The sequence below is a fragment of the Gekko japonicus genome, unplaced genomic scaffold, assembly GCF_001447785.1.
Source record: "Gekko japonicus isolate JY-2015 unplaced genomic scaffold, Gekko_japonicus_V1.1 scaffold586, whole genome shotgun sequence".
NCBI lineage: Eukaryota > Metazoa > Chordata > Lepidosauria > Squamata > Gekkonidae > Gekko > Gekko japonicus.
In genome coordinates this window covers 607,921-627,883 of record NW_015177025.1, presented here as the reverse complement: position 1 = coordinate 627,883, position 19,963 = coordinate 607,921, and the positions used below count along the sequence as shown (strand labels likewise).

Sequence of the window (19,963 nt, the reverse complement as noted above, 5' to 3'; positions counted from 1 at the left end):
CCCCTCTCTCTGGGTACCTCCCTTTGAGTTCCAAATTGCAGAAAAAGCATTTCTCCAGAGGTGGGTGAGTTTTGCCAAGTTTGAAGACCGTTCCATTTGCTCAGCAGCAGTGGCTTTCTGCCCTTAGTGGGGATACATATTTGCTTCAGTTAATACCACCATATTATTTTTGATAACAAGACATTAATCTGAGGTTTGGGGCTTTTTAAATATAGGCTCCAGTCACACGGGCCAGATAACGCGCGGGGGAGCTATTTGCCCCGGAGCAAAATAAAGCGTGGTAGCCCGATCACACAGTCCCCTGAGTCTTCGCACTTGGGCTGTTAGCTGGTGATCACACGGCGATGCTAGAGCATGGCAAAGAAGCGGCGTGGCAAGCGTTTCACATTTGTGCGCATGCGCAGTTCCGCGGAGCAGCACTGCTTTCAGTTATGTGTTTGTGCGCATGCGCTTATGAAGAACATCTGTTTTGCGACGGGACGTGGATGGGCCCCGGATGCCACAGGATACTAGCGCTCCCGTGATCAGACGCCCGCCCCTTCCCCGCGTTTTCCGGATACTAGTGCACTTTCCGAGGTACTTTTTTACTGCACATCTTCGGCGGGACACCACGGGTTGGGCACAGGTGCACTACGCTTCCCAGATGTTGTGGTGTGATCACGCACCGAAAATCCGCCTGACATTCGTGCCTTTAGCGCGGCAAATCCTCTGTGTTGAACGGGGCCATAGATAGATAGTTAGATGGATGGATAGATAGTATAGTGGTACATATAGCAGCCCGGTTAGTCCAGTTTGGCCCGAGCTCAATGAGCTAGAGTCAGCCCTGGTTAGTACTTGGGCGGGAGTCCACCGACGAAGACTAACTAACGTTGCTATGCAGAAGGAGGTTATGGATGGCAAAGCACCTCTGCTCACCACAGGCCTGGAAGGCCCCGTAGAAGGAGTCGCCACGAGTTGTTTGCGACTTGACTGAATATAATGTTATTAAATCCTTATAGCATCGTATGTCGCCAGTGTCAGTTTCACAAGCCTGCGCTTAACACGGCGAGCATCAGTCTCCACATAAAGATGTTGCCAAAAAGGTATTGTCAGTGTATGAATCTGCCTTGTGTTGGGTCATACCGTTGGTCCATTGCCGTGAATATATGATGGAAAGTTTGTGGGCGATCCCTGCTGAGACTTCTGAAGCCCCGAATGAGGTTTTCGGTGCCGAAACGCAGCTCCTTTCCACAACTGGATACAGAATAAATGATACCGATACGGAACAGTAAGTGCAGTGGAATTGATGGTGGAATATAAGAGAGGAGGAAAGGTGCAGTTTGCATAATTCATGCCGGTTTCAAAATTCAGATGTTGTTAGTTCAGGTGTTTCAGTCTTGGGAGGTTTGTTTTTTAAGCTCCAAAAACAGGGTTTCCTGGTCAGTGGGTCAACTAACAATTTTTAAGCAGCCACCATTCAGTTTTGCACATTCTCATGCAACTTACAGTGCAACCCTATGGACATTTTCCTGGGTTGTTGTTGTTGTTGTTGTTGTTCAGTCGCACAGTCGAGTCCGACTCTTCGCGACCCCATGGACCACATCACGCCAGGCCCTCCTGTCTTCCTTCGTGCTCCGGAGTTTGCTTAATTTCATGTTCGTTGCCTCTGTCTTACTGACAATTAGAAGCTTAACATGGAGAGCAATAGGTGAGGCCCGTGCCTGACGGAACCGCCGGCCAAAGCAGTCCTCCTCAGAGTTAGAAAGCTTTAACCCCAACGTGTGACTTAGTTGCCTTGCCGAGTAGCCCCACCCAATCCCTGACGCAAATCTCAGTCTCCCACGGGACCCTTCCTTACCATTCTGGGTTGCCGTCGGGGGTCCCACATTTACGCAGAAGATTTCTCACATGGGTAGGAATAAGGGGCCGTGGCTCAGTGGTTGGAACATCTGCTTGGCATGCAGAAGGTCCCAGGTTCAATCCCTGGCTTCTCCAGTTAAAAGGACCAGGCCGTAGGCAGTGCTCCCTCTAAGCTCTGGAGTCTTGTGAGCAAAAATTCTACTTTGTGAGCTACTGGCCTTAAAGTTGTGAGTGGGCGATTTGGCTCCTGCATGTATTAGTTTGCTCTGGAGCCATCCTTCCCGAGCGAAAACAGAAATGTGTGAGCCGGAGGCTAAAGAACTGTGAGCTAGCTCACACTAACTCAGCTTAGAGGGAATACTGGCAGTAGGTCATATGGAAGACCTCTGCACGAGACCCTGGAGAGCTGTGAAGAGGGGCTGTGGCTCAGTGGCAGAACATCTGCTTGGCATGCAGAAGGACCCAGGTTCAATCCCCAGCATCTCCAGTCAAAAGGACCAGGCAGGAGGTGATGTGAAAGACCTCAGCCTGAGACCCTGGAAAGCTGTAAAGAGGGGCTCTGGCTCAGTGGTGGAGCACCTGCTTGGCATGCAGAAGGTCCCAGGTGCAATCCCCAGCATCTCCAGTTTAAAAGGACCAGGCAGGAGGGGATGGGAAAGACCTCCGCCTGAGACCCTGGAGAGCTGTAAAGAGGGGCTGTGGCTCAGTGGCAGAACATCTGCTTGGCATGCAGAAGGTCACAGGTTCAGTCCCTGGCATTTTCAGTCAAAAGGACCAGGCAGGAGATGATGGGAAAGACCTCCGCCTGAGACCTTGGAAAGGTGTAAAGAGGGGCTGTGGCTCAGTGGCAGAGCCTCTGCTTGGCATTCAGAAGGTCCCAGGTTCAGTCCCCGGCATCTCCAGCTAAAAAGGACCAGGCAGGAGGGGATGGGAAAGACCTCCGCCTGAGACCCTGGAGAGCTGTAAAGAGGGGCTGTGGCTCAGTGGCAGAGCCTCTGCTTGGCATGCAGAAGGTCCCAGGTGCAGTCCCCAGCATCTCCCGTTAAAAAGGACCAGGCAGGAGGTGGTGGGAAAGACCTCCGCCTGAGACCCTGGAGAGCTGCTGCCAGTCTGAGTAGCTAGTACTGACCTTGGTGGACCAAGGATCTGATTCAGTAAGGCAACTTCATGTATTCATGTCCGTTCATGTACATAAGCCCACAAAATTGACTGTTGACGGGCCTGCAAAATAGATTTACTAGCCCTCGGCTTCCAACAGATGCCTGTTTCACCAACCCCGGAGGAACAAGTCTGCTCTGGCACAGAGAATCGTGAGTCTTGCATGTGATGAAGAGGACTGGAGCTCTGCACAAAGTACCTTTGTTCATTTTTAAGGTGTCACAGGACTCTCTTTTCACGCTAATGATTTGTGGTCAAAAAAGAACCAGCTTATGTCAGAGCTTCCTCCCCTTGAGAAGCCTGTATTCAACACTGGTGGACCCCCCCCCCACCCCCCCGGGAGTTGGCTGTGAGGGTGTTTAAAGGCTGACAATTTGCCCTGATTTTAGCGCCGCAATTACCACTGATGTGATGTGCCACTGCTGTGGCTGTGGTGTATACGCAGGGCCAGTGTTCCCTCTAAGCTGAGTTAGTGTGAGCTAGTTCACGGTTTTTTAGCCTCCGGCTCACCCAATTTTTTCTTAGCTCAGGAAGGAGGGCTCCAGAGCAAACTGATTTACGCAGTAGCCAAATCGCTCGCTCACAACTGTAATGCCAGTCACTTACAAAGTTGGATTTTTGCTCACAAGACTCGGCAGCTTAGAGGGAGCACTGCTCATGACCCATGATAGTTCAGTGTCTCTGGGAATGCATGCGAGGGAGGATAGATGGAAAAAGGGGAATTTCCATGCTGGATCAGGAGGTGTAGACTGGACATCTGAAACTGTCTTATACAAAGGAACAAAGTTTAGGTCCAGCGGCACCTTTAAGACCAACAAAATTTAATTCTGGGTATAAGCTGAAGATATATAACATATATAATGCTGGGTATAACAGCGTTCTGTGCGCCTCGGCATTTAGTCATGCCAGCCACATGACCACGGAAACATCTTCGGACAGCGCTGGCTCTTCGGCTTTGAAACGGAGATGAGCACTGCAACCCTAGAGTCGGATTCGACTGGCTTTCGAGCAAGGGAACCTTTACCTATACCTATAAGCTGAAGAAGTGTGCATGCACACAAAATCTTATACCCAGAATTCAACTTTGTTGGTCTTAAAGGTGCCGGTGGACTCAAACTTTGTTCTGTTGCTTCAGACCAACACGGGAGACCCACCTGAATCTGTCTTCATAGCTGTCGTTTTTCCCCAACAATGGGTACTTTAGATCCTTTTAACTGGATTACATTTGGAACCTTCTGCATGTGAAAAGCAAGCGTCTGCTATTGATGTAAGGTGAAGATTGGCAGCTGGTGCCCCCTTGAGCTACAGGTTGCGCCATTTTAAAAAGGAGACAAATGTCTTAGGCCACTTTATACAGAACCTGGCTACAGGTCCATCCAGTCTGATACCTGCTTCATGAGATCCTTTCAGCAGACATGCCGGGGGTTAAACTTGGCACTTTTGCACACAAAGCAGGATCTCTGCCTTCTAAGCCATGGGCTTTCCCACTGCAGAGTGGGAGGGGCCATGGCTCAGTGGCAGAGCATCTGCTTGGCATGCAGAAGGTCCCAGGTTCAATCCCTGGCATCTCCAGGTAAAAGGATCAAGCACTAAGGTGAAGTACACACCCAGAGAAATGCTGATCACCACTTTGGGGTCAGGAAGTACTTTTCTCCAGGCCAATTTGGCCAGGGATCCTGGAGGGTACCCCCCCCTTTGGGGCATAGGGGAGGGGTCACTGGGGGTGGGGGGAGGTATTTGTGAATTTCCTGCATTGTTCAGAGGCTTGGACTAGATGACCATAGAGGTCCCTTCCAACTCTATGACTGGGGGAAAACATAATAAATAATCCACTTTCAATCCCCGTCCAGTGCACTTTCCAACCGGATTTTACTGTGTGAACTGGCAAAATCCAGTTGGAAAGTGGATTATTTAGTGTGTGACCGCAGCCTATGATTCTATGAAAGACCTCTCTGCCTGCAACCCTGGAAAGCCGCTGCCAGTCTGAGTAGACAAGACTATAACTTTGATGGACCAGGAGTCTGTTTCAGGAGAAGGCAATTTCAGATGTTCACGTGTTTTCAGATAAATGAGTAAAAGCTCAAATCCACATATGGCCACATTTCCCCAGATTTAAGTCTGGTTCTGTGGGTATAGACCTCTACCTGGACCTCTGATGAATGATTTCCAAAGGCCAGGTATTGAGTACAGCTTACAATGTTTGTTTGTTTTTTTAAACTGTACGGTAGACATGATTGTCGGTGTGTTAGTGAGAAATGTTAGGACTGAGAAGTTCTGGAACAAGCCAAGCCGAATGCCCCCTGCATTAATGCTTTGCAGAGACCAACCAACTCCAGGGCTACCAGCAGGACACCTCTGGCAGTATGGGAGGAGGCAACTGATGAAGTGACACTTCATTGTTGTCACTGTTGTTGAAGGATCCGGGTTGAGTGACCCCTGAAGCCCTGGCAGAGTTGCTGGTGCTCGGCTCTGCTTGCTCTTGGCCGCCAGAGATCCTCTCGGGCAAGTCGCCCACTGGGAAATTTCCCTGTTGGTTAAATGGCCAATCCATACCCGTTAAAGGCATTCTTTAAAGGTAGGAAATAGCACTGGGAGAATGAGTTGGGGGTACCATGGTAGGACTTGCACTGAGGAAGACCTGGGTTTGAATCCTGGCTCACCTCTGAATCTCTCCGGGGGACCTTTTCCCAGTCATTCTGTCTCAACCTAACCTACCTTGCAGGGTTGCTGTGAGGATACCATTTGCACTGTCCAAGTCCCTCAGAGGAAGGGAAGGGTCGAAATGAGATAAATAATAAAAAACTGGGGAGTGGGTGCGAATCTCAGGCACACATTCCCTGAGGCCTAGAAACTTGATGCTGGCGCCTACAAATTGGAACTATCCCCCCCCCCCCCAATTCTATCTGAAGACATTGAAGCCAAGATTAACTCTGGAAAGTTGCGTGAGAAGGGAGGGGGGAGAGAGAGAGAGAGACAGAGAATCTTTCTCTCTTAGCTATAATTTTGTAATGTCATTTTCAATCAATAGACCTTTAGCAAAAAGATGAGGCCAGTGATGGAGGAAGGCCCTTTAAATAATTTAGCTCTCTTTAATGGAGCGATTTCATTTTTTGATAGAATGGCTTTATTGAAAAGTAGATGTTTTGCACGCAGGAGCCTTCCCCCTTTGCAACCCATTAAAAAAAAAAAAATCCCAGAGAGAGAGCGTAGCTGCAGCTTTGCTAGGAAGTTCCAATCCAACTTGGCTTAATTCATTATCGCCTTCGTCGTTTGTGTGTGTGTGTGTGTGGGGGGGGGGCTATAGGAATAACTCTAGCAAGGTCTTCGTTTAGCCAATATAGTAGCATAGCTGGTATTAAGAACATCCGAGAACATAAGAGAAGCCAATGTTGGATCAGGCCAGTGGCCCATCCAGTCCAACGCTCTGGGTCACACAGTGGCCAAAAATACCAGGTGCCATCAGGAGGTCCAGCAGTGGGGCCAGGACACTAGAAGCCCTCCCACTGTTGTGTGTCCCCCCCAAGCACCAAGAATACAGAGCATCACTTGCCCCAGAGTCCCTATCTATACCTTGTGGCTAATAGCCACTGATGGACCTCTGCTCCGTATGCTTATTCAATTCCCTCTTGAAGCCGTCCATGCTTGTAGCCGCCACCACCTCCTGTGGCAGTGAACTCCATCACTCTTTGGTGTTAATCACCATCGTTTTCAGCATCCTGAGCGTTGCTATGGGGAAGTTGGCCAGTGGAGCCCAAACCCAAAATGGGATTTTGAGTCCAGTGGCACCTTATAAATGGGATTTTGAGTCCAGTGGCACCTTATAGAGGCCAGTGAGATTTCCGGGGTATAACAAAAGGAACTTTGAATCTCAAAAGCCTACACCCTGGAGATCTCGTTGCTCTCTGAGGCGCTCTGTTGGGGGGTGGGGGGGGGATGAAGTGCCATAAGTCACTTTAAACGTCTGGTGACCCTCTGAACAAATGTCCTCCAAAACGTCGTCTCGTTGACAGCTTCGCTCAGGTCTTGCAAACTGAGGACCGTGGCTTCCTTTATGGAGTCAGGGCGTCTCCTGGTGGGTCTTCCTCTTTTCCTTGCATTATTGTCATTTCCAGTGACTCTTGTTTTCTCATTATCTGACCAAAGCACGATAGCCTCATTAGTTGTAGATTTCCCAGGCTGTATGGCTACGTTCTTGGCATTGTAGTGGTCACGGCTCAGGTTGGGGGTGTCACCTGACGCTGCCACCACTCTGGTTTTAGGTTCCCTTGAGAAGGCCCAGAGCACCCTCCCAAGACCTTCAGACCTCCCTTGTTTGGCCGAAATAAGCGTGAGGACCAGGCAGAGTAAACAACAAGAAAAGTGGTTTTTTTACAGGGGGTCAGCCCAATATGGGAAAACAAACAAGGTGCAAGAACAATATCAGTAAGGGGGTGAAAAGAAAAGAAACCAAATGCCCTAACACAACTAGACTCACAGTCCCTAGCTCACTGTCTCAAGTGGGCCTCAGTCGGCTCACCCTTCCTCTCAGGAGGAGGGTCTTTTCCCTGCAGCAGCCTTCCTTCTGGCTCTGCTCTCTTGGAAGAAAGAACAGCTCTTCTTCTGTACCAGCTCTTTTGTTCTAAGTCCCTTTTCTCTGTGATTGGCTAAAATTGGTGCCAAAACCTCTCAGGGACCTCTGGGAGCTGTAGGCCAGGCCTCTTTTCACTGCTACTCAGGCTCCCCGGGCCTGCTAGGCCTTTGCTTGCACAGCCCAGCTCATGACAGTAGTTTCGCCAGCAGCTGTGAGTGGCATCCTCAGAGGTATAACACGGAAAGATTGAGTACTCTCTGTGACACAGAGAGCCCGGAAGATCTACAACAATGAATGAACTCCGACTGCGAAAAGCTTCGACAACATATGATAGCCTCAGTTGAGTCCTTTTAGCTTCCTGGGAGAGTTCAGCCTTGATTTGATCCGGAGCCCACTTACTTGTCTTTTGGGTGGGCCAGGATATCCGTGAAACTCTCCTCCAAGACCATTAAGGTGCTACTGGACTTGGATCTTGCCCTTCTGCTGCAGACCAACACGGCCACCAACTCCAAACCCAAATTGGATTCCTCGCGTGGCTGGGAAGCATATCAAACGTCAGTCTCCAAGTGGCGGCCCTGTCTCTTTTCTCCTCTCATTGTACCCCTTACTGCTCCCCCCGCCCCGCCCCGCCCAACATGACGGCTTGGGACAGTCACTCATGTCCTGTTGAAAAATGGACCCCAAAGGGTGCCACCCACATGATTCTCTGTCCGGGCCCCCCTCCCTGTTAAGGTCCTGAGCCTTGGGGGGGGGGGGGCGGTTAGTGTAACGTAATGCTCCCTTCTAACCATGTTTGGTAGACCTTTGTGTGTAATTCTGGTTGTCCTATCTAAGAAGGGATATCATAGAGCTGGAGAAGATCCAGAAAAGGGCAACCAGAACAACAAAAGGGATTTCCACTTTTTGGGTCAAAGGTCAAGTGTTCGGTGGCTTTTTAGCTTAGGGACAACGCTAACTTGGGGTGGGACACATGAAGAAGAAGAAGAGATTGGATTTATACCCTGTCCTTCACTACTCGAAGGAGTCTCGGAGCAGCTTACAGCCTCCTTCCCCTTCCCTTCCCCACAACAGACACCCTGTGAGGTAGGCGGGGCTGAGAGAGCTCTTTCGAGGACTGCTCGTGAGAGAACAGCTCTGAGAGAACTTGCGACTGACCCAAGGTCAGACTGGCAGCTGCATATGGGGGAGTGGGGAATCAAACCCGCTTCTCCCAGATTAAGAGTCCGCAGTCCTAACCCCTGCACAAAACTGGCTCTACCAGTGAGCCACAGCCTGTCCCAATCACAACTCATTATTAGAGAGCCACCACTTGAAAGACTGACAATTTCTCATTTTAACCTAAGCTGCAAGTGGAGGAATGGGGAATCAAACGCGATTCTTCCAGATTAGAGTCTACGCTCTTAACCTCTACACCAAAACTGGCTCTGAGTTTTATAAAACTATGGATGGATAAGGGATTCTCCCCCCCCCCTTTCCTCTCCCATAAAACTAGAAGTCAGGAGCATCTAATTAAGTAGATGGGCAGTAGATTCAGGGCAGTGAATCTATGCACAGTGCCTTATTATCTTGTGGAACTCATGGCCACCGGATGTAGTGATGGCTGCTAGGATAGATGGCTTTAAAAGAGCTTCAGACTGATTTGGTTAATGACTGCTGGCCATTATGGTTAAATGGAACCTCCATGTTCAGTGGCTGTGATCTCCTTCCGGGTGAGGCAAATGACATCATCGCCTCAGAGCGGGCGGCTCGAGTAAACCGTGGCCCGGCCCAAGCTGCTCTCCGGAGTCGCCTTCCGAGTGTTCTGCCACTTATTTCTAGTGTTAATTTTTTAAAAACAGATCAGACTACAACATGTAATTGGTTAGCTCAATCAATTAAAAGCCATTTGACCAATTAAAAAGGATTAAACAGGCCACAGATTGTTTTTTTATAAAAACCATTAATTATTATTAATCTAAATCCTAATCCTGAAAAATCTCAACGCGTGTCTTGCTGAATTAAATATAAAAGTGAAACTGACGTGTGCCGTGAGATCGCTAGGAGGGGAACCCCTGCGTTTTTGCCACGGAGTCCCTGCACATTCCAAGGATTCTGGGGCGTGTTCTGGGGTGCAGGCTTGTTGTACGGAGGCTGCTTCCAGGAGTTTTTGGACATGGCTTTTGGCATGTATGATTGACGAGTGCAGCAGGTCTCAAATCAGTTTACAACATTTTTCTCTCTCGTAACGATAACCCTGTGAGGTAGGTTAGACTTAGAGAGAGTGGTGCAAGGTTACGTAGCAAGCTTCCATGGCGGAGGAGAGACTTGAACTTGGGTCTTCCAGAGCCTAGTCCAAACTCGAACCACTGCACCCCGCTGACTTACTTGCTTTTGCATGCTGTGGGGAAGATCAGAAAGGGAGAACAAGGAAACTTTCAGGGAAGGACCCTGTTGAGGAATCCCAGACTTCCCTGGAACCCTGTTTGAAAACCATGGCTGTATGAGAATAGGTCCAATACTCACTTAGACCAGCCCCTTTTCAGTTCCACTGTGGCCAGCCATGGAAAATTGTGTTTGGGATGTAACAGAGTTGGGATGTAACTGCACCCTTCTGATTGGCTGCCGTCTTGTCTGTCTTGCCTCTAGCTGTGTAAGTTCTCTTCTTAACTTCTGTGCTAATAATAATTAATATTATTATTATCGTATGGCAGTGTGTGTAGTATAGCCAGGAGATCCTAAGATTGTCTGGCAGCCAGGAGTTCTAGCTGTTTTAGCATGAAGTACCACTAGGTTGGCGAGCTAGGCGAGTTTTTTTAAGGCAAGAGACGTTTCAGAGGTGGTTTGCCACTGCCTCCTAATGTGTCACGACCCTGGTATTCCTTGGAGGTCGCCCATCCAAATACTAGCCAGGACCGACCTTGCTTAGGTTCTGAGATATGACGGGATCGAGGTAGCCTGGGCTATCCAGGCCAGGACTTCTGTGGTAAACAGTAGGGATCAATAAAAAAACATTAAAGAAGTTTATGTCAGATTGATCAATTGATTGACGGTAGGAATCGATCGACCGACCTGACAGAAACTTCTTTAAAAAAAATTTTGTGAAACCATCCTTTTAAGAATGTTCTCAAAAAGTTACTATCACCTCACCATAACTTGTGCCAGTATATTTCCTGAGGGGAATATCTCTCGTGTGAAGATGGACTTTTCTTTGCTTGGCCTAAACCTACCGCCAAAACGGTTATGTCGGATGGTCCCGTAGGTAATAATCCCTAATGTATAAGATTTGATCTTTGTGATCTTCCCCCATTTTCTTCAAGAGTATTGCATATAGTTGAGAGTAGTAGTTTGGCTATACTTGTGCCGAACTCCGACACTATCAGAAAGTTTCATTTGGAATGGGCCTTTGTAACATCAGCAACCTGAATATATGTCTTGATTTACGTTTACGTCTCACCTGCCATTGTTGCATTCAAGGTGGCTTACTTTCAGCTATGCTGCCATGGGGGTGGGGAGGTTGGTTGTTTTCTAATTGCCTTTGCATTCCTCCTGTGCTTCTTTGCTGCTACAACGCTTATCTCTAAGTATTGCAGGTGGGGATGTTGATGTCTGGTTTTCTTGGGAACCGTGCGAGAGTGTTTCGTTCCCAGCTTCAGCGCTAAATGGCCGAAGCGCTTTCTCCCGTGCGTGGGAGGGTGGCTCATTGGCCAGGGCGGGGGTGTGTGTGCATACGAATACCCTATATCCTATTATGCCCCATGGGCAGCCGTCATTCTTAACAGTGCCTATGTTAATGCATCTGTAACTCTTCAATAAAGTATTACCTTTCCTGAAAGGATGTACCAAGTTGTTGGCTGTGGATTCTGACACTTACGTAAGATTCCTTGGGGATCTCCTTTTCAGGGATTAACCAGACCTACTCTTGTTCAGCTTCAACAAAGCAGCTGGACCTTATCCCCTCCAACCGTACCCTGGGACCCTTGGCTTTATACAGATGCAACGAGGAACCGTGTTGTCAGGGGAATAAAATCTTGCAAGTCCTTGGATTCAATTTTTCCTGTTTTCTCTTCACCTCCCCCCTCCCCGCATTCTTGGCTCGTAGATTCAAGCCGTCCTGGTTCTCAGTAGCTTGTTACCGTGTGCACAACCCAGGCTTAAAAGGTAGTTTGAGAGCCTGGTTTGTAGGTACCGGAACAAACCACAGTTTGTCGTTTCGTCCAATTTCGTCATCAATACAAACTGTAGTTTGTTGCCAACAAGGAAAGTCTTGAGTCTCTGAACTTTGCTCTCGTTCTGTAACTTTGTTGTTAAAATGTGAATGGCACACTGGCATGAATTCCTGGTCTAAGGCTTTTTTCTATTGGCCAAAGCTGCTCAGGGTTGGAACCTACAGCAACATTCTGCTTTGGGAGGTTCTTCAAGTGGATAAGCATCCATCTTGGAGAGGCTTTGGGAGTGAGCGCATGGGGCTAGGCCTGAACAAGTGTTTCTGTATCAGCATCGTTGTCTCCAGAGGAGCGGGGAGCGCGGCACGCCTAAGAGTTCCCAAAGAAGCAAGTGATTAATATAAGAGGAAAAGTAGTTTTTGATACTCTGGCGTGCCTCCGTGTCTACTTATTCGGACATCTTTCTTGTTCAGCACATTTTCTCTGCCGTTATTAATTTGTGGCATTTATGCTTCTGCATCTGGCGCTCCGATATCCATGCCATTTAAATGTGCAATTTCCCTATCGCCGGCATTTCCAGCGAGACAGATCAAGAGGAGCATAAACAAGATCAAAGTGGCGCTTTATGTGTCGCGGGGAGGTGGGTGGGCGCTATATTATTTTACGGCTCCGGGGTGATTGAATGCTAAACTTTCAAAAGTGGATTTGTTCTCCCCAACCTGCTCTCTTTCTCCCCCCCCCCCCCCCTCGGTCAAATTTCCCGTTAAAAATAAAAATATGAATTTCATCTCCCCCCCCCCACCAAATTCATTTATCATGCTTTTTAAAAAGGTGTTTTTCTGCTTTACCTGATGTCTAAATTGGATTGGCTCATTTATGCTGTTCTTTGCTGTATCCCTCCGTGCTTTTCTTAAATGAATTAGTAATGACAGGATACTCCATCATACCCTCTCTACAGCCACTTTAAGGGGAAAGCCGGGTGATCTAAACCTTTTAACCTATTAAAGATGATTTTCCCCAATTGAATCAGACCCACCGCAGGTGTAATAACTAATCATTTAAACTACACCTGCTATTATGTTTTTTTAAGCCATTATGCATGTTGGATAGATGATAATTCATGTATATTGCATTGTCCGATGGATCCGTTTTGCCTACACTAGCCTGATTAATGTATTTAAAGAAATAAGAGATGCAATTTAAAGGGGGGGGGAGAGAAACGACACACACACAACATTGATGGAATGCGCCGCGAAGTACCTAGAAAGGGCCATTAAAGCCCATCAGAACTCTCCTCCTTGACCCGAAATGCATATTTGAAAAACAGGTGAAGGCAAGCGTTCGAATCACGGCAGTAGGTTGAGGGTTTCGTCGAACGTTTAGAAAAGACACATAAACCTTCGCCGTGACTCCTCCAAGCTTGTCAAGTCCGATCTTTCCTTTCCGATTCCGCTTTTGTGAAGATATCAAAGTTCACAGTGCCGTAGGAGCGCTGGCCATCTTGTTCCCCTTTGATAAGCTCAGGGACTGGCAACTCAGTGCCTAGGAAGCAGGGAGCCGGGCACCGAATGGGCACTGGCTGGGTGACAGATGGAGCGATCTCGGCACCTGGCAGCCAGCGTTCGGCTCCTGGTGCAAGCGGCACAGAGGGACTCCGGCAGTGCTTCAGGGAACCACCTGATAATGTTCAGAATTCCGGGCAGGGAAAGTTTCACCCACAAGTGGCCATAGCAAAGTATAGAAGAGGCCCAGGCTGGTTTTGAACAGTTGTTAAATAGAAACGGAGATGATTACAGAGTGCCTCAGTTACCGGTGGGATTTCCTAACCTATATCAATGATATTTTATCATTCGCGCAATATATTTCTGGTATCCAAAGAGCTCCTCGTAGATGTACAAATAGACCCTTTACTTGTTCCTTTTACTTTTTGTACATATTCTGAGCATTCCTGTCCTGACTGTTTTTGCGAGCTTTCCCGTTTTGTTTCTTTCTTTCATGCCATCTTGTTTGACTGCAAAAACAGTCATGAATTTTAATAGTACTGTTTCTACTGAGTTTTGATCGTATGATCAAGGGGAAAGGCAGCCGCGCTTTTGTCCTGAGTGGGGAAAACCCATGTCAGAATCTCAGATTTTTTAAAATCAGCTCATGAAATTTGTTAACATTCCTAATATTTTCTCTGCGCCCCTTATGGCAGTCCTGTGTTATCTCCATGTTGTGGACTTGGTGGGAGGGAGAAACAGCATGCCTTGCCTGTGGCCACCGTCAACTAAGTGGCCACGTAACTCTCATACAATATTCAGATTCTCAGATCTGTGCCCTGGAAGCATTAAGAAATTTAATCAGGCCTTGGAAAACCTTGAAGAACATGAGACCTGAAAAGCAGATGTCTGGGGCTTTTGTAAATTGGCTTGTTCTGATAACGTTGATGCTGTAACGTTCTCGATCTCCAGCTCTGGAGGAAACCCCCCACTCCATTGCCCCGACCCCCCGTAGCTTTTATAAAAGGTATGATTTCGTTCTGGGGGCACAGTGCAGTCTGGACAGCCCAAAAGCACAGCAGACACGGTCTTCATTCATTTCCTTTCCATTTCTCATCTTCACAGGGTTGTTGTTGTTTTTTGGCCCATATTTTCATGTTTACCTTTGCATTCACGAAGGCCAGAAACCCGATGAAACCATGAGAAAAAGTTGTGATTTTTTTTTTTTTTTTTGCCATTCTGAAAAGGGCTTATGAACCATGCAAAAACTATCATGGTGGCTGTGCCATGTGCCTTCCTCTCTGGATTTAAATACAGTAATAAATCTCTGTCATCTGATGCATTCATAGACCTTCATTATTGCACCCGAGTGACCGTGCTTTCTAACTGGGCATTTTGTTCTGAGTTTTGAGCACGTGGTCAGGACAAAACGGTGCAATGCACACATGTCAAGTGAATCTGCATTCTAACGTGTCCCAACTAAATCTTGTTCTTTCCTTTCCTCTTTTCCCGAACCCTTCCCCACTACCTAGATTGCGACGGCAGTGAAGTTTCTACAGAACTCCCGGGTCCGCCAAAGCCCCCTTGCAACCAGACGAGTGTTTCTCAAGAAAAAAGGTACAAAATCATAATAGTGATTCTTTCACTCCCAGTATGTCCTGTTGAATTTTTGTTTCTCTAGGCTCCTTCGGCTTTTCTTTGTGCAGTCTTGTCATCTTGACGTTGTGTGGTTTGTCATCTTGATGCATCCCACCCCCCACCCACCCCCGGGTTTTCTCAATTTTGGGAAACATTTTCATGTGTACCGATGCGAGCCTTGAGAACTGAGATTTGGGTTTTTATCAGGAGCGGGTCAAAAGCAAGTGTAATGCAACACAGCAACTTGTGTTGCAAACTTCCAAGTTTGTTTTAGCTCTGTCTCTTTCTAGAAGCACAAGCGGTTAAGTGCAGCAGGATTTCTTCCTTGGTTCTTTGTAGGATAGAGTAGGGTGGTGACCGGCTGCAGGTGAAAAGGTCACCTGCTTCGGAGGAGAACCAGGCTGTGCGATGAAGTGTATGGGCCACCGTGGGTGTAAAGGTTAGGTTAAGGTTAAATTCGGGGTCATCTTCCTTTCATAGTCCAAAAGGTCAAGCCGTTGACTGCCGGGCCCTTTCAGAAGCGAAGAGGAACCACATCTCATGAAATTCAGCATCATTTTTGGCGGATGGAAACTGCTCGCTATGCAGTTCTGCCACAATTCTTGTGCAGGAGGGTTTTCTTTCCCCCCTCTTACATGCTTCTTCTTCTTCTTAAAGGACCCGCTTCTTGTTTCTGAGGTCTCCTTTTTTGATTCTTAAAAATGGGAAAGAAGGTTTCTAGTCCCTGTGATGGGACAAGAAAAACCCGATTGCAAGTTGTAAGTTGTTAATTTCGTTTGAGGCATTCTTCTTCCCCTTTCTCCCAAATGGCACTCGGAAGGGCTCAGGACAAGAATTTTGAAGGGTACCCTGCTAAATAAACAACAAAACAATCCCTGGAAATGCAAGCAGTAAAAGTCCAAGCCAATAAAACCAGCCAGTCTGAGGACAGGGACAAAAGTTAAAACAAGCAATCCATAGCAACAGTCCAGAGGGGGCAGTTGGGTCCAGTATTCTCTGAAGTCCCTCCTGAAAAGTAATCTCTACTAGTTGCTGGCAAGCCAAGAGTGAGGGGGCCAGACAGGCTTCCTGGGGTGGGGAATTCCAAAGCCCTGGGGAGCCACCACCAAAAAAGCTCTGTCTCACGTGGGTTACAAGTTTTTTCAACGCTGGCTCTCCAAGCAGGGCAGCTTGAGTTGTGAGCAGGTCCATGTGGGTAAAGATGACCTCTTGGGTTCCCTGGTCCGAGAGAGTTTGGTAGCACAAAACAGAAGAGAACAGAGAAGAGATTGGATTTATACCCCATGGCCCTTCACTACCCAAAGGAGTCTCAGAGCGGTTTACAATCTCCTTCCCTTCCTCTCCCTACAACAGACACCCTGTGAGGTAAATGGGGCTGAGAGAGCGCTTTCCAGAACTGTCCCTGAGAGAACAGCTTTGAAAGCACTTGTAACTGACCCCAAGGACACACCAGCAGCTGCATGTGGAGTAGGAGTGGGGAATCAAACCCGGTTCTCTCAGACTAGAGTCCACGCTCTTAACCACTACACCAAAATGGCTGGAAGGTGGAGGGGGAGTCCAAGCTCCGTTCTTAACGCAGGTGTCAGCCCACTTCTGTGGATTCTTTTCCATTTCTCCCAGTCCTTAGCAAATCCATTTCCCCCTCACCCACGCCCGACTACCGCAATCCCTTTTTCCTGCTACATCTTAAAATTCCAGATTCTCTCTTCTGCTTTCCAAAACGAAAGGCCGCAATCACTCATACGCGAGTTCTCACTGAGCTGCCAGCTCTATGTCTGGCTGTACCACTTGCAAATGCAGAAGGGGACGTACATGACGGAGAGACTGAAGGTCGGATCTTCACTTGGCTATTAACAGGGCCGTTTGAAAGCAAGAAATTGCAAGTAGATAAACAGGTACCGCTTCGGTGGGAAGGTAACAGCGTTCCATGCGCCTCGGTGTTTAGTCATGCCGGCCACATGACCACGGAAATGTCTTCAGACAGTGCTGGTTCTTCGGCTTGGAAACGGAGATGAGCACCGCCCCCTAGAGTCAGATTCAACTGGCTTTCGAGCAAGGGAAACCTTTACCTTTAACCTTAAGAACATAAGAACATAACAGAAGCTATATTGGATCAGGCTGATGGTCCATCCAGTCCAAACACTCTGTGTCACACAGAGACCAAAACCCAGGTGCCATCAGGAGGTCCGCCAGTGGGGCCAGAACTCCAGAAACCCTCCCACTGTTGCCCGCCAAGCACCAAGAAGACAGAGCATCACTCCCCCAGACATAAGACAATAAGAGAAGCCATGTTGGATCAGGCCAAAGGCCCATCCAGTCCAACACTCTGTGTCTCACAGTGGCCAAAACCCAGGGGCCATCAGGAGGTCCGCCAGTGGGGCCAGAACTCCAGAAACCCTCCCACTGTTGCCCGCCAAGCACCAAGAAGACAGAGCATCACTCCCCCAGACATAAGACAATAAGAGAAGCCATGTTGGATCAGGCCAAAGGCCCATCCAGTCCAACACTCTGTGTCTCACAGTGGCCAAAACCCAGGGGCCATCAGGAGGTCCGCCAGTGGGGCCAGAACTCCAGAAACCCTCCCACTGTTGCCCGCCAAGCACCAAGAAGACAGAGCATCACTCCCCCAGACATAAGACAATAAGAGAAGCCATGTTGGATCAGGCCAAAGGCCCATCCAGTCCAACACTCTGTGTCTCACAGTGGCCAAAACCCAGGGGCCATCAGGAGGTTCACCAGGGGGGCTAGAACTCCAAAAGCCCTCCCACTGTTGCCCCCCCCCAGCACCAAGAAGCCAGAGCATCACTTCCCTAAACAGAGTGTTCCCTCTATATGCAATCCTAAGCATAGTTACACCCTTCTAAGTCCCCTGAAGTCAGTGAGCTTGGAAGGGGGTAGTTCTTCTTAGGATTGCGCTGTATGTGTAGTAGGTGAGCTTCACACACCTCCACCCAGCCTGTCGAATCTCACAGACCGTTGTAAGGATAAAAGGGAGGGAAAGGAGAACTGTGTCTGTCTGGAGATTAAAAACTGTCCAAGAATCCTTGCCCATAGAAAATCGACCGTGACAGAGGAAAAGGATCCAGCCTAACTTTCTCCCTGATGCACTACACTCCTGCATGCAGGGAGTTTCTGCTTGTTCACATGGCAGCATTCAGCTCCACCAGCACTGCCCTGGCTGTCTGAAGGAAAGTACAATCAGACACAGATTTTACCACTTGAGGGAGAAACAGGCCTCCACCGGTTGAAGAAGAAGAGATTGGATTTATACCCTGGCCTTCACCAGAGTCTCAGAGCAGCTTACAATCTCCTTCCCTTCCCCTCCCCACAACAGGCACCCTGTGAAGTAGGTGGGGCTGAGAGAGCTCTGAGAGAACTATTCTTGAGAGAATAGCTCTGAGATAACTTGTGACTGACCCAAGGTCACCCAGCTGGCTGCACGTGGAGGAGTGGGGAATCAAACCTGGTTCTCCCAGACTAGAGTCCGCCGCTTTTAACCACTACACCAAACTGCCTCAGTAGGTATTGGGCACCTGCCCTGCCCTGCCAAGCTCGTCAGACCTTAGAAGCTAAGCAGGGTCGGCCCTGGCTAGTATTTGAATGGGAGACCGCCAAGGAAGTCCATGGTTGCTATGCAGAGGCAGGCAATGGCAAGCCACCTCTGTTAGTCTCTCACCTTGAAAATCCTATGGGCTGTGACTTGATGGCATTTTATATACACACACACACACACACACAGAGACACACACCAAGCCACCTAGCTATATAGTGGATCTCAGCCATTTAGTGCAATGACACAGTTTGCCCAAAGAAGAAGAAGAGATTGGATTTATACCCCGTCCTTTACTACCCGAGGGAGTCTCAGAGCGGCTTACAATCTCCTTTCCCCTCCCCACAACAGACACCCTGTGAGGTAGGGGGGGCTGAGAGAGCTCTGACAGAAACTGCTCTTTTTCAAGAACAGCTGTGCCAGAACTACGGCTTGCCCAAGGTCATCCAGCAGCTGCACGTGGAGGAGTGGGGAATCAAACCCGGTTCTCCCAGATTAGAGTCCGCACACTTAACCACGACACCGAACATGAATTCAGCACGTGTCGCCAATGTGCGCTGTTCATGTTTCAGGCATCTCGCGCCTTTCTTTTTCTTCCCTTAAAAAAACAGAAGAGCGTGGGATTGCATAGCCTCCAAATTCGGCAGCCCCACTGCGAGACGCCGGCGGTCAGGTGCTGCTGCACTCTTGCTGTCCCCTGGCTGCCAAACGAGCTTGCAGAAGCCGTCGCTCGCAGGTCCGTGCTCGTGCTGCACAGGGGGGCCTGGTGTTGGTATTTCTTTTTTCTCTCCCCCCCCCCTTTCCTTGAAATATGCGGACCTACGGGGAGTAATTAATCATAAAAGCTTTGGGATTTCAACTCTATCATGGACGCAACGAAGCAGGGGAAAGCTGAGCCTAAAAGCTGTGTTGATTGCTCACGGTAACCCGAGCCGAAATCTATACTTGCCAAGAGATCCTCTCGCGCCTCCCTCGCCCGCCCCCCACTCCCCTCCTCTCCGACCACGTACCCGGGATACCGTGCGACACCGCGTGAACATCTCCTCTTGCCCAAATGACCAGTTATTCTTTGGTTTTTTTCTCTCTGTCCCCCCTCTCCCCGTCCCCCCACTTCTTCGTCTCTCAATGGCGGCTGGGTTAGAATTTCATTTGCAATAGGTATTTAGAGCAATTTAGAGACAAACGTCTGGGGTGTTTGTGCCACGCTCCCCTACCGCAGGCTTCGCTGAGCAGTTTTCAGTATCTGGAGTTCCATCTAATCTGTTTAATTTTAATAAATCCCTGACTGGGAAAGGCATAGATGGGAGGTTGGGGGGGGGAAGGGGGTTGGCGTCAGCGGGGAAGACGAGGAAGGAGGCCTGAAAAGAGAGACTGTGACCCGATTAAAGGTTCTAATGAATTACTCGGCTAATGATTACCAAAGTGGAAACATACACACACAGCCTATTTGATTTTCTTTCTTTCTCTCTTTCTCTCTTTCTCTCTTTCTCTCTTTCTCTCTTTCTCTCTCTCTCCCTTCCTTCCTTCCTTCCTTCCTTCCTTCCTTCCTTCCTTAGTAACTCTACAGTCACGTCCCCCCCCCCCC

General features: G+C 48.6%; 1 protein-coding gene across 1 annotated transcript in view; it reads left to right on the top strand.

Annotated features, from left to right (window-relative positions):
• Window positions 1–19,963, top strand: part of PEX14 (peroxisomal biogenesis factor 14) — a 176,820-nt gene that overhangs the window by 70,592 nt on the left and 86,265 nt on the right. Inside the window, exon 3 of the mRNA XM_015427820.1 lies at window positions 14,723–14,807. Within this exon, the coding sequence (XP_015283306.1) occupies window positions 14,723–14,807 (85 nt within the window). The remainder of the gene's footprint in view (window positions 1–14,722; window positions 14,808–19,963) is intronic.